The following is a 15,176-nucleotide window of genomic DNA, read 5'->3' as shown; positions in this document are numbered from 1 at the left end:
CTCTGCGAGTGGGTATCATCATGTAGTAAAGCAGGAGGAGTGATATTAACTTCATTAAGTTATTGAGGTAGCAGATGATATAACGTCTATCTTGTTAGAACTCTGAGATGTTCAAAACACTAGGATTATTAATAAGAAGGGAATATTATTCAAAAAAGGAACGAAAGCAGAGAGGGAGGAAATTGATCAGTGTTTGAAGGTGGCCTTTGAGACAAGAAGATCAGCCATAACACCTATTGTAACCATTTCCATATTAGTCTAGCATTTACTGAGACCTGCTTGTGTGCCAGGCATGGTGATAAATATATGTTCTTATGACCCTCTTCCCCCAATTTCATGGATGTTCCATTTTATTTTAATAGAAAGGGTGCTCAGTGCTACCAGTAATTCTATTTTATTTGAGTAGTCTAATTACACTTAGGCTCTCCCAGATGACTTTGTAAACCAATTCTCAGACCTCCATACCTTCTCCCCCACCTTCAGTCTCAGTCCATAGCTTTGCTTTATCTAGAAAAAAAAGAAACTGAGAGAAAACTTGCCCAATGTTCTCATCCAACTGCACCCATCAGCAGCTTTTGCCAGGGCTCCCTCTTTCTTGAGAGACTTTGTCTTCTTCTTTGGCTTCTGGAACATCACATTCTCTTCCCAGCCCACTGACCTTCCCTCTCAGGCTTTTCTGCTGATCCTTTCCTATCTTCTAAGCTTCAACATCTTGACATCCTGCAGGAAGCAGTTCTGGTAGCCCTCTCTCTTCACCTGCCCTCACTCCTGGGTTTGTGACTTTAAAAACCATCTGTAGGCCAGTGACTCTCAAGTGTATATCCTGAGCCTAGATCTTTCTCCTAAACTCTAGACTAATATATATCACAGTCCCACTTGGATAAACAGGCATCTCAAAATTGACACATCCCCAAATGAGCTCCCAATCTACCCTCCAAAACCTGCCCCTCCCTCAGTGTTTCCCATCTCAACTTGAACGCAACTCTCCAGCCCCTCACTGCTCAGATCTTCATCATCCTTGATTTCTCTCATCCATCACACCTAATCCATCAGCAAATCTTAACATCTGTATCTTCAAAAATATATCCAGAAGCCATTTCTTAGAACTTCCACTGCTACCCTACTGGTTCAAAGCACCATCATTGCTCACCTGGATTACTGCAATAGCCTCTTGGCTCCTTACTTGGTCCTTACTTCCTCTCAGTCTATTTTCAATACAGAAGGCAGAAGGAACCTGTTAAATACGGTCAGATCATGTCACTCTCTTCTGCTCAAAACACGCTTGTGATTTCCCATCCCATTCACAATAAATGACAAGTCCTTAAAACAGCCCACCAGCCTTGTCTGGCTTGTCCCCCATTTTGATTATACCTCTGACCTCATCTACTCTCAGTCCTTCCATTCATCCTAGCCCAAACACACTGGCTCTCTGGTGTCCCTAGAACATGCCAAACAGGCTTCTGCCTCAGGGCCTTTGTACTTGATGTTCTCTGCCTGAATGCTCAGGTCCCATACACCTGCATGGCTTGCTCCCTCATCATCCTCAGGTCTTCTGTCAAATGTCTCCACTTGTAGAATTTCAACCTGTCACCTCCCTGGTATTTCATTTTCCTTTCCCTTGCCTATTTTTCTCCATAATAGCACATAACAGCATGTCACATACTTACAGTTTACTTATTTATCTTATTTATTTATTTTTAAAAAGGTGTTTTGATGTGGACCATTTTTAAAGTTTTTATTGAATTTGTTACAATACTGCCTCTGTTTTATGTTTCTGTTTTTTGGCTGCAAAGCATATAGAATTTTAGCTCCCTGACCAGGGATCAAACTCACAGCTTCTATCTTGGAAGGCGAAGTCTTAACCACTGGACTGCCAGGGAAGTCCCTTGTTTATCTTTTTAAAATGTCTGTCTTTCTGGACCAGAGAATTTTGGTTAGTAACATTCACTGCTGTATCCTTGTCACCTCATATAGAACTTGGAACATACTACATGTATATTCGATGAAGGCCCAGAGAGGTTAAGCAACTTGCCTGGGGTCACACAGATCATAAGAGCCTGGATATACTCAAGTCTGTCTGGGATTAGAGTCCAAGCTCTTAACCACCATGTTAGTGTCAATAAAGGGAAATGTCCCCAAGGCTGCTGTGTCTATTGCTTCCGTTGTTTAGTCTCCCAGAGCTGCAAACTATTGTACAGTAGGACAAGGGCTGTTTTTTTGTTTTCTTCCCGCTCAGTGGCAAGGCTGCCTGGTGCCCATGTGGGTGGCAGGGGAAGTCTTTGGCTAACCTGCCAACTGCCATGGCAACCAGGTAACCTAAGGACTCCAGAAGCAAGTTCTTTCAGATTGAGAGGGGAGAAAAACTGGAGCAAGGCAGAAATAAACAGGAAGAAATCTGTGAATGGAGAAACGACTGGAGTCTTGTCCTGCAGCTTGCTGTGTCATTTGGCAGCGGGGAGAATCCATCCTGTTTTCTTCCCCACCTGCCAGCTCAGCCACAGCCACAGTCTATGGATCACCTTGTCCTGCCTCCAGCATAACCCCACTTAACCCATTCAAGCAGCCTTCTGTTCAGCCTCCCCAGGAAAGGAGGACTCCAAACACCCTCAGTGACCCCTGGTAACACAGAGGGCAGTCCTGGGCCAGAAGCTGGGAGACCTGTGTCCTAACCCCTAATCCACCTCACTGGGGTGGACTCTTAGGCATTTCTTTCATCACAATCTCCCTCTAGGCTTGGCTGACCCTGTACTTAAGCACGGTTTACTTATTTGATTGTGGGAGCATAAAATAGAGTTGTAGTAGAAAACCTACGGAATTAAAGTCATTATGGAAGGGCGATTTGAAATTGTAATATTTTCACAAGAGGACTTACTCAGGCCAGGCTCTGGGTCCAGCACCTGGCTTGCATGATCTCAGTCCATTCTTACAGTCAGGCTTTGAGGAGGTAAGAGTTGCCTGCAATGGAAAAAGAAGAAAGAGAACTTCAGAGAGGTTAAGAGACTTGTTCAAGTTTGCATAGCCAGTAAGTGTTGAAGAGGGTTGGGTTGGGGAGGTTGGGATTGGTGTAATTGCACTATTGTGTATGCGGTAGATGGCTGGTGATGGCAGGTAGATGGCCCCTGGTATATAGCACAAGGGCAGGGGGAAAAAGAAGGTACAATCTGCTTGTAGGACATACATGAAGTTAAAAATGCATTCTAACATACTTGGGTGCAGACAAATGCTGTTTGACAACTCCACTTACACAAGGTACTTGGAGCCTCCCAGGTGGCACCAGTGATAAAGAACCTGCCTGCCAATGCAGGAGATGTAAGAGATGCAGTTTTGATCCCTGGGTCACGAAGATCCCCTAGAGGAGGGCATGGCAACCCACTCCAGTATTCTTGCCTGAAGAATCCCATGGACAGAGGAGCCTGGCAGGCTACGGTTCATAGGGTCCAAGAGTCAGACACGACTGAAGCGACTTAGCACGCACGTACATGAGGTACCTAGGGTAGTCAAATTCATGAAGTCAGAAAGTACTTCGGTAGATGCCAGGGGCTGGAGGCTGGGGGGTAGGGGGAGTTAGTGTTTAATGCGGACAGAGTTTCAGTTTAGGAAGGTGATAATGGTGAGACTTGCACAGCAATGTGAACGTACCAAGTTCCACTGAACTGCACGGTTAACATGGTGACAGTATATGTTTTACATTATGTGGCTTTTACCACAATAAAAAAACATGTAAAAAGGAAGAAAGGATGCATTTAAATCTAAGGGGTTAGTTTTCAAACACTGTGTTCTTTACCCCTCCCTTACACTGTGGCCCATGGGGGCCAGGGGATTAGAGAAGATTTGATTTTTCTTGACTTAGTCATTCCCAGGGTGGTCTCTGGGCCCCAGAGCTCTGAGCAGATCATTCAGGAAGTGTCTGGTGCCCTTTGCATTTAATGAGCCCCTTTGATCTGTGGAGTTTGCTGAACACTGCAGACAAGATGGTCATAATCCTCCAGCCCAAAGGCTGGACCCTCAGGAGCTGGGCCGGAGGGGTTCATCCTCTGCCTTACCCTGGTGCCCATCCAGCCTGTGAATGCACCTTTATTGTGTAACTATGACGTGCCTGGTCCTGTGGGGTATGCAGGATCACCCCGAAGCCTAGAGAAAACAAGTGAAGAGTGATTAAGGGCTGAACTGTAGGTCATGATGCAGGGACAGAAAATAGATCCAGAGTGGGAGACTTGGTGAAAGGGCTGGTGCTGGAGCAGGGAGGGAGAGACAAGAAGAGACCCATGGTGCAGATGTGCATGGGACAGCAGGAACCAGAGTACAGAGGGGGATGAGCAGAGTGTGGTAAGAAGCTGAGTCTGATGTCAGAAAGACCTGGCTTTACATTCTGGCCATGACATTGGCTGGCTGAGTGACCCTGGGTTGGTCATTTAACCTTTCTCTTTAAAGGAGTCATTGTTATATTAAGAGATGTTTATCACCTCCATTTCCATGTTCCACCACTTTAGCTTTTAATAAAGTTGACCGTAATGAACATTCTCCTTCAGTCTAACCTGAATCTATCTGGCTTTGGCTCACTCACATCTTTCCTGTTCCAGGAGAAACACAGGTTGATCAGCCAAAGATGGTTCAGGGTCCAGATCAAGGCCTCTTAGAAGCCCTAAACACAAAAAGATTATGGCCCTCCTCCCCAGTGTACATAAAAATATGCCAAATCATAAAGTAAAAAACTTATGTGAATGCCAAGGTTAAAATAGCTTTTTTTGCAGATTTGTTTTTTCTAAAATCCTGGATCACTTCCTTCATCAAAGTTAAATTTTTCTAACAGCTTCGGTGTCCTTGCTTTCTAGTGTTTGTGGCACCCAAAGCAAGTCTCTATTCTACCTTTTGGGTTGTCCAAAACCAGGGCAAGTGTGGGGGACTGAGAGCTCCAGGGGAAATGGCACACCTTTGGCCTCATGGTCTGTGGCCAGGCACTGGGACCAGGCCAGGTCATGCTCCTTCCTTCTCCAGATAACCAGGGGCTCCAGGGATGGTGCCCCATCCAGAGCCACGGTGGAGAGCCCAGGTCTTGTGAGTTATGCCTGGCCAGCGGCTCTTCCTCCCCTGTCTCATGGCTGCTGTGTTAGAAAGCAGAGAGAACAGCCTTCGCCGCTGCTTGGCACCGTCGCCGGGGACCGGAAGTCCTGTCTCTTTCCTGATTGGCAATCTGACATGGCTGCCTAACAACCCGATTAATCAAACCCAGCTCATCCTGTTAGAATTAATGAGCCTAGGAGATGCTGCCATGAATAACGAGGGCTTTTGCCCCTCCTTCAGCACCTCTCCTCCCCCTCCCATTCCTATTTTTTTCTCAGAGCCACACAGCAACTACTCATTACCGAAGACCTGGAGGCCTCCATGGGTGTGGCGAGCACCTGGCATTGTGGGCATCTCCTGCCTGTCCTACTCTACCTGGAGCCAGAGGCTGGCCATGTCCTGGAGGAGCGAAACCTCTCATTCATCAAACAGCTCTGTATGCACTGCACTGTTAAAGTAGGATGGAGTATGGGACTTCCCTGGCAGTCCAGTGGTCAAGACTCCATGCTTCCACTGCAGGGGTCAGGAGTTCCATCTGATCCCTGGTCAGGGAACTAAGATCCCACATGCCAAGTGGCATGGCCACACACACACACACACAAAGTTGGATGAGTATCTCTTTCACGCACTGCACTAGGTGCTAAGGATGCAAAGATGGACATAAGATACATATTGCTGCTGTGAAAGGTCATGGTATAGTGACCCAAACACACATGGGGAAGTGCTTTCAGAGTGGGTATGGGAGGGTTCCTGGCCTGCAGCCACCGTGAGGGGGCCTGTCAACACAAGAGGAGCAGAGTGGGGAACCAGAGAGGATTTTATGAGGTGGTGGCACCCTGAGCATTTCTGTCACCAGGTTCCTTCATCATACATACACATATGGAGTGCTGGGCATTGAGTGAAGTGCTGGATAGACATGGCTCCTGTTGTTATGGAATAGGCAGTCTCATCTTCATTCTTCTGGCCCAGGCAGGAAACCTGAGCAGACACTTGAATTATGTTTTCACTTGCTCAAACACAAAGGCTGTTGAAGGCTTGCTGGGAGTATGCTAGGCACTGCGAGAATGAATGCAAAGATGAACAACCTCCCATCCCTGCCTTCTAGGGCTCCTCTGATGGGGCAGTGGATAGGCATATGCCAAGGGCCTCAGAAGGTTACACTGACAAGGTGCTCAGAGATCAAGGCACTGCATTCATCCTAGAGAAATCAGAGATGACTCCCTGTAGAAGGTGGCTTTGGAACCATCATGAAGACAGAAAAGCAATTGGACAGGTATACCATGTGCAGAAAAACACTCTAGACCTCCTCCAGGCTGAGGGGTAGTCTTTGAGTGATAGGAGTTGAAGTGAAAGGGAAAGATGATTCCATGCATCTTGGGAGAAAAGGACTGTTTCTACAGTCTACAGCAAAGAGCACGACTAAATACACAAATAAAGATCTGTAACTAATAGGTCAGGAGCTCCTGTGCCTGCTTATTCTAAGTTGGGAACAAGATGTGGTTCCTCGAATAGTGAAATCCCCCAATTCCCAGGTGGATCAGTGGATAAAGAATCCGCCTGCAATGCAAGATACGCAGATGCGATCCCTGGGTCAGGAAGATCCTCTGGAGAAGAAAATGGCCACCCACTCCAGTATTTTTGCCTGGGACATCCTGTGGACAGAGGAGCCTGGCAGGCTACAGTCCATAGGGTCGCAAAAGAATTGAACACCACTTGGCGACTAAATCACCATCACCAAATTAAAAGGGACATGGCTTCAGTGGCCATATCGCAAACACACCAACATGGCACTCAGAGAATGGGGCTGCGCCTGGCAGCTTCTGGGTCCTTTGACAGGAGTGAGGCAGAAGGCATCTCCTTCAAAATAGATGAGTTGGGGGAGGGAGGGCGTGGGAAATGAGGAAGGGGGCCTTGGGATGGGTCAGAAGGGAGCAGAGGCTGGGGAGTTGGGTGGGACCCACTCCTAAAATCCCTGAGAAGATAAATGAAGGCGCTGGTGGACAGGAGTAAGGAGGTAGAAATGACGGGCTCTGAGCGAGGAGGGAGAAAGAGGGGAAAGGGAGGGGGAGGAGAGAAGGGGTAAGGGAGGCCCTCTGGGGCCCGCAGCATCAGGACCAGCAGGGAGTGCTCATGTGACATGTGGTCACAGGCTGGAGACTGAGTCCAGCCCTGCAGTCCACAAGGAGCCTCAGCTCTGGCACTGTCTTTGCTTCCCTGCTTCTAGTGAAGCCTGCCCCAAGCTGGGCTTCCCAACCACTCCCAGCCAGTCCCAGGGAACATGCCAAGAGGGCCCCAGGCCTTCAGAGAGGGCATCTGCTCAGCCTCCTAGGTCCCCAGGATCCAAGCCTGCCATGTTTTTGTCACTCTGGGACCAGGGGCAAGAGGCTTCACAGAGGGGATCTGGGTCTCTATGGGCTGTGCGGCAGAAGAGTGCAAAGGCTCAGGTCCAGCACTCTAAAGCCAGGCCAAATGACCTTCATGACATGTATTCAAAGTTTGGGTGTGCTGTTGACATTTGACTACGGGGAAATTTTGCATAAACACTTGCCTCCCTGGAACACAGATTCCCACATCTGCAGCTGATGATGGCTGTCTCTTCAACCCGCCAGTCCATTCCAGTTCCTGCCAGCTGGCTTCAGTCACAGTGTGGCCTGTCTGCCCCTGAGAGCATTTGGGTTTGAGACCCGTGGCTGTACCTTTAAAGAGAAGTCTACCTAGGCTGACACCCACTTTAGATGGCAGAGAGCTTCCATGGAGATACTCTCACTCATTTTCATAGAAACCGTTGGACTTGGGCAGTACCGAGTAGAAGCCAGGAGCTCAGAACTGTTAGTTGAATTCACTGAAGTTGGGAACCTGGAGCCCAGGCCTCCTCCCAGCCAAGTCTGTGGTCTGGCCTGGCCAGAGACATGGAGGGTGGGGGGAAAACCAACTCTGACGGCAAACTCCCCGCCCCTTCCCGCCATTGCTGAGGTCTGGCTTCCTGCTGGCTGAGACGGTAAAGCGTCGGCCTGTAATGCGGGAGACCTGGGTTCGATCCCTGCGTTGGGAAGATCCCCTGGAGAAGGAAATGGCAACCCACTCCAGTACTCTTGCCTGGAAAATCCTATGGATGGAGGAGCCTGGTAGGCTACAGTCCATGGGGTCGCAAAGAGTAGGACGCGACTGAGCGACGTCACCGGATCCCTGGCTCACCACCCTCCGCCTCTCTCCCTGCAGGGGGAGCTGCTGAGCCCGTGCCGCTGCGCCGGCTCGGTCAAGTGCACGCACCAGCCTTGCCTCATCAAGTGGATCAGCGAGCGGGGCTGCTGGAGCTGCGAGCTCTGCTATTACAAGTACCACGTCATCGCCATCAGCACAAAGAACCCTCTGCAGGTACGGCCGCCGGCTGCCCGCTGCGCGCTGCGGCGCCGCCCGGGCTTTCCCACACCCCCGAGCTCCGGCGGGACGTGAAGCCACCTTAGAGCTCCGGGGCTTTGGAGGAAGGGAAAGAGACGGGCCAGGTGGGCGAGACCGAGGACGGAGAGCGGGCAGGAGGGCAGGGAAGAATTTTTGTGTTTTCTCTTAAGCTTTAGCCAGAAGAGTTCGAGAAAGGGGTGGGATCAAGAGACAGAAATAGAGAAGGAAACATGGAGAATCAGATGGAAGAGAGAGAATAAGTGAGTTCATGGATAAATGAATGGATAAAAGAAATCAGAAATAAGAAAATGGAAGAAGAAAAGAGGAGAGGGAGGGAGGAAACAATAAGAAAGAGAGAACAGAGGGTGCAAAAAGGCAAAGAGGCAGGGTGGGACGGTGAGGGGAAAGACTGTGATGAGGTTCAGGGCAGAAAAGGAGAAATGAGAGTAGAGACTGGATGGTATGTCCCAAACTTGACGGTGCCTGGAATCCCAACAAAACTCAGGGTGGGGCCTGATGGTCTCCATTCCAACAAGCTGCCCAGTGATGGTGCTGCTCCTGGGCCACAGACCACACTTCTTAGGACAAGGGACTAGAGAAAAACGGAGACGAAACACGAGAGGGAATCAGAGGAAGAGGAAAGACGGGGCAGGAAGGAAAAGGGAGAGAATATAGAGAGTCCATGAAGGTCAAGGGCAGGAGACCAGGGCTCAGGTGGGGTCTGCGGAATAGATTCGCACGGGGCGGGGCTGTCAGATCAGAGGCCCCCACGCCCCCCACGGCCCGCCCACCCCTCCCACCCTGCCCTGAGACATCTGTCATCCCTAGAAGAGCTGACAGCCCCTGTTCTAGCTCGTATATCCTCCAAGTCACACAGCTCCCCACTGCGAGGCACACACACACAGAGAGGGCTCTTTGCTTCTGAAAATACCTCCACATAGACGCGCTCAGCCAGTGAAGCTGCCACGTCATCAATTAGCCAGCATGCTGGCGAGGATGCGGGAACTCCAGCTGCTTGGCACAGTTGTCTCTCTCCTGTCCGAAGGGGTGAGAGAGTCAGTGCTGCTACCCCAGCAGAGCTTGGGGATGATGGTGGGCTGGGATCTCTGCATGGAAGGGGAGCTGCAAACACCCGGAGCTGCAGTGTCCTTGCAGCGGGGGCCAGCCTGGGGTAGGGGAGGCATTATTGCTAGAAGGGAGCCTTGGAACCCCCTGGCACCTCAGTCATCCTGATGGTGCACCAAAGAATCAGAATAAGAGGTGCCTTCCCGTGCTCTGGTTCCATCCTCAGCCATTCATTTCAAAATCTTGACGTGTCTTAAAATAGCAGTGTCTGATTCCAGGCCCTGGGGTGCATTAAGTCTTTCTTCTTTCTCAGCTGATTCAAGTCTTAGAAAAGGGTCAGAATCTAAACCCACCAGCCTGAGTGCCCCCTTGGCTGTGTCCTTGGCTTACAAACAAGCATCAGCCCTTGACACAAAAAGGGAAAAAAACATTTAGGGATAACTTTTTCCTGGGGGTTTTGTTGTTCAGTCTCTCGGTGTTGTCTGACTCTTTGAGACCCCTGGAGTGCAGCACGCCAGGCTTCCCTGTCCTTCACTATCTCCTGAAGTTTGCTCAGACTCATGTCTGTTGAATCGATGATGCCATCCAACCATCTCATCCTCTGTTGCCCCCTTTTCCTCCTGCCCTCAGTCTTTCCCAGCATCAGGGTCTTTTCCAATGAATCTTTTCCTGGGAGTAAAAAAAAGATTATTCTAATCTCATAAGTGCCTTAAGCAAATGGCAATATTGACATTACCTTACTACTTTATTCTTTATTCTTAACTTTGTCTTTTATTGTGCCCAACTTTGTCCTTAATTGTGCCCATCTTTGCATGAAATGTTCCCTTTCTGTTGTTTTCCTCTATTTCTTTGCATTTCATCACTTAAGAAGTCTTTCTTATTTCTTCTTGCTATTCTTTGGAACTCTGGAATAACTTTATCAAGTTACTACTTAAGAATAATTCTTAACTTACTAATTAAGAATAAATTTATTCTCAAGCTACTACTGTGTCTTTAACTGTGAGTTTCTAGTCATTGGAGATTCTGATTCTGTTACTTTTGGATTGTGATTGGACCGCATTTCATTCAGTGTTGTGTGCTCAGAAAATGCCATTTCACTCTTCCAGATAGTACCAGAGAAGGAAGTAATCTGGACTAGCAGCAGTACTGTGTGGTTGTGGCCCAAATTGACCCAGTTGCATGTCTTGGGCTCCTCAGTCTCAGCCAAGTGTGAGATGACTGCCTGCTCAGCCATGGTGGGACAACTTCTGATCCTCCTCATTTGTGGTAGAGGATGGAGCAGGCAGGCCCTACCAAGAGAAAGTAGAACAGTGGATGGGGTGCCGGGGCTAACTCTGCTCTCAGAGAGGGGAGGTTTCTTCCAAGTCTCCAATGTCTCACCTCTTGGTTCATGATCCCTTAAAACATTCTGAGAAACAGTGGGAATGACAGCATATTATCTCAGTGACCCTCTGCCAGCTCTGTTTCTAGAAAGAGCTCCCGAGAAAGGTGGCATTTCAGTGTAGCCCTGTGGTCTCAAGGCTCTGTGGGTGCCTCTCATCCTCTTTGCTGCATCAGAACTGCAATTATATTCATGAACATTTAATTAGTGCTTACTGGGGGCCAGTTGTTCTGAGTGTTCACATATATTATTTAATACTAAAAACAACCCAATGCAATGGGTACTATTATCATGCCCAATTTACAGACGAGACAATGGAGGCACAGAGGGGTCAACAATTTGCCCGAGGTCACTATGGTGGAGCAGGGTTATATCCAGGGGCCTGACTCCTGAGTCTGGCCCTTCACCTCTACCCTACCTGCCCAGCACAGAATTTGCTAAGTATGTTATGAATACTCCTACCTTGCCAAGTATAACTGTATTTTTGTTAAAAATATAAAGAGGAATAGAAATGATTGCAGCAGGTACCCTTCAAAGCTCTGATTAATTTCACTTAATTCTCACAGTACTCTAGGAAACAATTATCTCCACTTTTTGGAAGTCCTGATAATTTATTGACTTCTCCTAGGTCACACTCCATGAGCTGGAGCAGACCTGAGCTAGGATTGGGTCACCTTGTTCACTGCCTCTTCTTGTTAAAAGGAAAGAATCATCTGTGTTCATGCTCTTGCCCCTTGGTCTCTCCATTCGCTGCACAGAGGGGCACGGAGAAGTCTCTGGATACTGTGATCAGGAGCTTGCTGCGGATGAAGAAGGTCTGGGGATCTGGTGGGGGCAGAGCTGCTCCCTGGGGAGCCCTTCCCCATTTCCCTGGGAGACCAGAGATCTCCCCTGTCCTCTGCTTTCTCCTTGTGGTTCTGCTCCCCACATTGCTTGTGGAGCCTCCCATGGGGCAGACAGGAGGGAAGCCTTGGGCATAGCACCCCATCCTGGTCTTTCTTCTTCCTGCTTCAAATCGTAGTTGGGGTGCTGTATGGCTTCCACAAGTGGCTTGGGGCTGGTAGGAAGGACTCTAGAGACTAAGGGGAGCTTCCTCTGCCTCTCCATTTGGGGTTTTTGAAGCCTGGAGCAGAAGAAGGGAAGGGTGTTGATGTCATAGAGGTAGAAACAAAAAGCTCAATCAGGAGCCCTCTTCACAGACAGGGAGGCTGGCTCTGGAAAAAGCATTTGCCCTCTATTAGAGGAGTCTGTGGGATCAAGCCATCTTCTGGAAAATTCCTGTTATGTGTAACCCTAGGCGGGTGGAAAGAGCAGTGGAAAATGTAAAGGCCCAATTACCTGTAATGGGATGCGATCTGTATAATTACGTGTAAAGGCTGATGTCCCACATCTAGATGAGCAAGCAAATGTTTTCCAATAGTTACAGTTCCTTAGGCGCCACTGGTCAGTTCCGGCTGGAGCCAGAATCATCAGTGCTTCCATCTAGGCCATATAACGCGCAGGGAAGGCTCACTGTTGGCAGAAGGAAGGTTGTCCACCTTTTCTGGGGAGTTCTGACATGCCTTCTGAAATGCCTACTAGGCACTCTCTGCAGGGCACTACACAAACTGCTACAATCAGGGGATAGTCCTTCCAGCTTCTGAAGGGCTCCCCAGGTAGCACAATGGTAAAGACTTTGCCTTCAAATGCAGGAGATGTGGGTTTGATCCCTGGACTGTGAAGATCCCCTAGAGAAGGAAATGGCAACCCACTCCAGTATTCTTGCCTGAGAAATCCCATGCACAGAGGAGCCTGGTGGGCTACAGTCCACAGGGTCGCAAAGAGTCAGACACAACAGAGCATGCACATATGCCACCTTCCCAGACCTGATCCTGTCATTTCCCTGCTGCAAACTGATCAAGAGTATCGTGTTTATTCTTACAAAAAAGTTTTTAAAAGTCTTTGCACATTCTTTAGGCTCCAGTGTGGTCTTCCTTTTTCCTTTCCCAATTGTCTTACCCCACTCCCGGCTCTCTGCTCCACCCTCTCTGGTCTTCTTCCAGGTTTTCATACTTACCCTGCTTTCTTCTGTCACAGGGCCTTTGCACATGCTCTTCTCCTTGCTGGACACATATGCCTCCTCTCTTTATCTAGTAAACTCCCACTCTACTCATTGCTTCCTCTAAGAAGTGAAATCCCCTATCATAGGCTCTCACATGTCATGATGGGTAGCCATTGTAAATAATCATATGTCTGTCTGTGTCCTCTAAATGTGAAGTTCCATGAAGGCAGAAGTCTGCCTGTTTTTGCTTACTGCTTTATATTCAACACCTAGCAGGTGCACACACAAAAACACCTAGTACATATTTGCTGAGCAAGAGCATGAATAAATCCCAAACTAAAATCCAACTCATGGCTCATCTAGGCCTGTGCTACCTGGATCAGTCATAGGCTCATAGAATTTCAGAGTGGAAACCCACCCACACTCTAGCCTTCAATCCATCCATCAATACAGCTATTAGCATAGTGCTTTTCTGTTAAAAAAAAAGAAAAACACGGAAATTTCAGTGTTTGTACACAGTCAGTGAATTATACTGTTTTTCTTCTCTCTCCCTGACATCCTGCGGCCTCTCTTTGTCTGTTGAATTGGTAATCTCTATCATGTATATTAAATGACATGCCAGGTGTTGAAGTAGAAAACAACCAAAAAAAAAAAAAAAAGACCTGTGCCCTCTTAGCACCTATTAGTGAGAAAATAATGTGTTGCTCAGAAAAGAATATTCTGGGTGCCTGGAACACCACCTACACTCTGCATTTCCACTTTCTCCTTCCCAGTTTTCTGTCTGCATCATAATCAACCTCAAGGACTTTCCTTCTCAGCCTCGCCTACCCAGAGCCCCCTCCCAGAAATGACTTCTGATCATTTGGTGTGATATAGGTTTCTTCCACATCAAAAGCACAAAGTTAACACTCAGAAACTCACAAAAAGAGCCACCGTATCACACGTTGGTAAGCCCTGGTTTAAATCCAGAGGTGAGAGGCTGGGGCAGCAGCAGGAGGAGGGGATGTGGATGGGGTGGAAATGCGGTGAGGGCGTGCAGGCCACCACTGACCCGCCATTCTCTTCCCTGCAGTGGCAGGCCATCTCTCTGACAGTCATCGAGAAGGTTCAGATTGCAGCTGCCATCCTGGGTTCCCTCTTCCTCATCGCCAGCATCTCTTGGCTCATCTGGTCGACCTTCAGCCCCTCAGCAAAATGGCAGCGCCAAGACCTCCTCTTCCAGATCTGCTATGGGATGTATGGATTCATGGACGTGGTGTGCATAGGTGGGTCTACTGGACGTGTGGATTCATGGACGTGGTGTGCATAGTGGGTCTACTGGACGTGTGGATTCATGGATGTGGTGTGCATAGGTGGGTCTCTGGGATGTGTGGATTCGTGGACGTGGTATGCATAGGTGGGTCTCCGGGATGTGTGGATTCATGGACGTGGTGTGCATAGTGGGTCTCCAGGATGTGTGGATTCGTGGACGTGGTATGCATAGGTGGGTCTCCGGGATGTGTGGATTCATGGACGTGGTGTGCATAGTGGGTCTACTGGACGTGTGGATTCATGGATGTGGCGTGCATAGGTGGGTCTCCGGGATGTGTGGATTCGTGGACGTGGTATGCATAGGTGGGTCTCCGGGATGTGTGGATTCATGGACGTGGTGTGCATAGTGGGTCTACTGGACGCGTGGATTCATGGATGTGGCGTGCATAGGTGGGTCTCCAGGATGTGTGGATTCGTGGACGTGGTATGCATAGGTGGGTCTCCGGGATGTGTGGATTCATGGACGTGGTGTGCATAGGTGGGTTTGGAAGCTCATCTCTATAGGAAGTGGGGAGCCATGTGCTGGTGAATTAGACACATCCCCCAGGGTCCCTCCCTCTTGAAGGTTGAAAAGGTCAAAGCAGAGATGGCACCAGGCTTGAGATTTGTGAGCTCAAGAGGGGCCATGGCTTAGATTTGAGGGGCATGTAGGGAGTAGGAGGAGGCAGGACAAAGACAGGAGACCTCAATCTTTCTCAGGAAACTCTGTCCTGCCCAGTTGAAGATGAAGATGAGGAGGTTAGCCTCTAAGAATATTTGAGAAAAATCAGTTGGTCAGTCTACCTGCCTTTGGCAAGTTGTGGAAGGCCTCTTATCCATTGTGTATCACAGCTGCCAAGTCAGGACAAAGGAGGCCTATACATTTAATTCCATTCTCTTCACAGCAAAATGTCCAGAAACAGTCATGATGATACCTTG

General features: G+C 48.7%; 1 protein-coding gene across 1 annotated transcript in view; it reads left to right on the top strand.

Moving 5' to 3' along the window:
* The window catches only part of MARCHF4 (membrane associated ring-CH-type finger 4), a 116,297-nt gene that overhangs the window by 80,521 nt on the left and 20,600 nt on the right, over positions 1 to 15,176 (top strand). The window contains exons 2-3 of the mRNA XM_020896314.2: positions 8,281 to 8,436; positions 14,020 to 14,212. Of these exons, the coding sequence (XP_020751973.1) occupies positions 8,281 to 8,436; positions 14,020 to 14,212 (349 nt within the window). The remainder of the gene's footprint in view (positions 1 to 8,280; positions 8,437 to 14,019; positions 14,213 to 15,176) is intronic.

This window comes from Odocoileus virginianus, chromosome 30 (genome assembly GCF_023699985.2).
Source record: "Odocoileus virginianus isolate 20LAN1187 ecotype Illinois chromosome 30, Ovbor_1.2, whole genome shotgun sequence".
NCBI lineage: Eukaryota > Metazoa > Chordata > Mammalia > Artiodactyla > Cervidae > Odocoileus > Odocoileus virginianus.
Note: the sequence above shows the minus strand (reverse complement) of the source record. Positions and strands in the feature narration are given on the sequence as shown.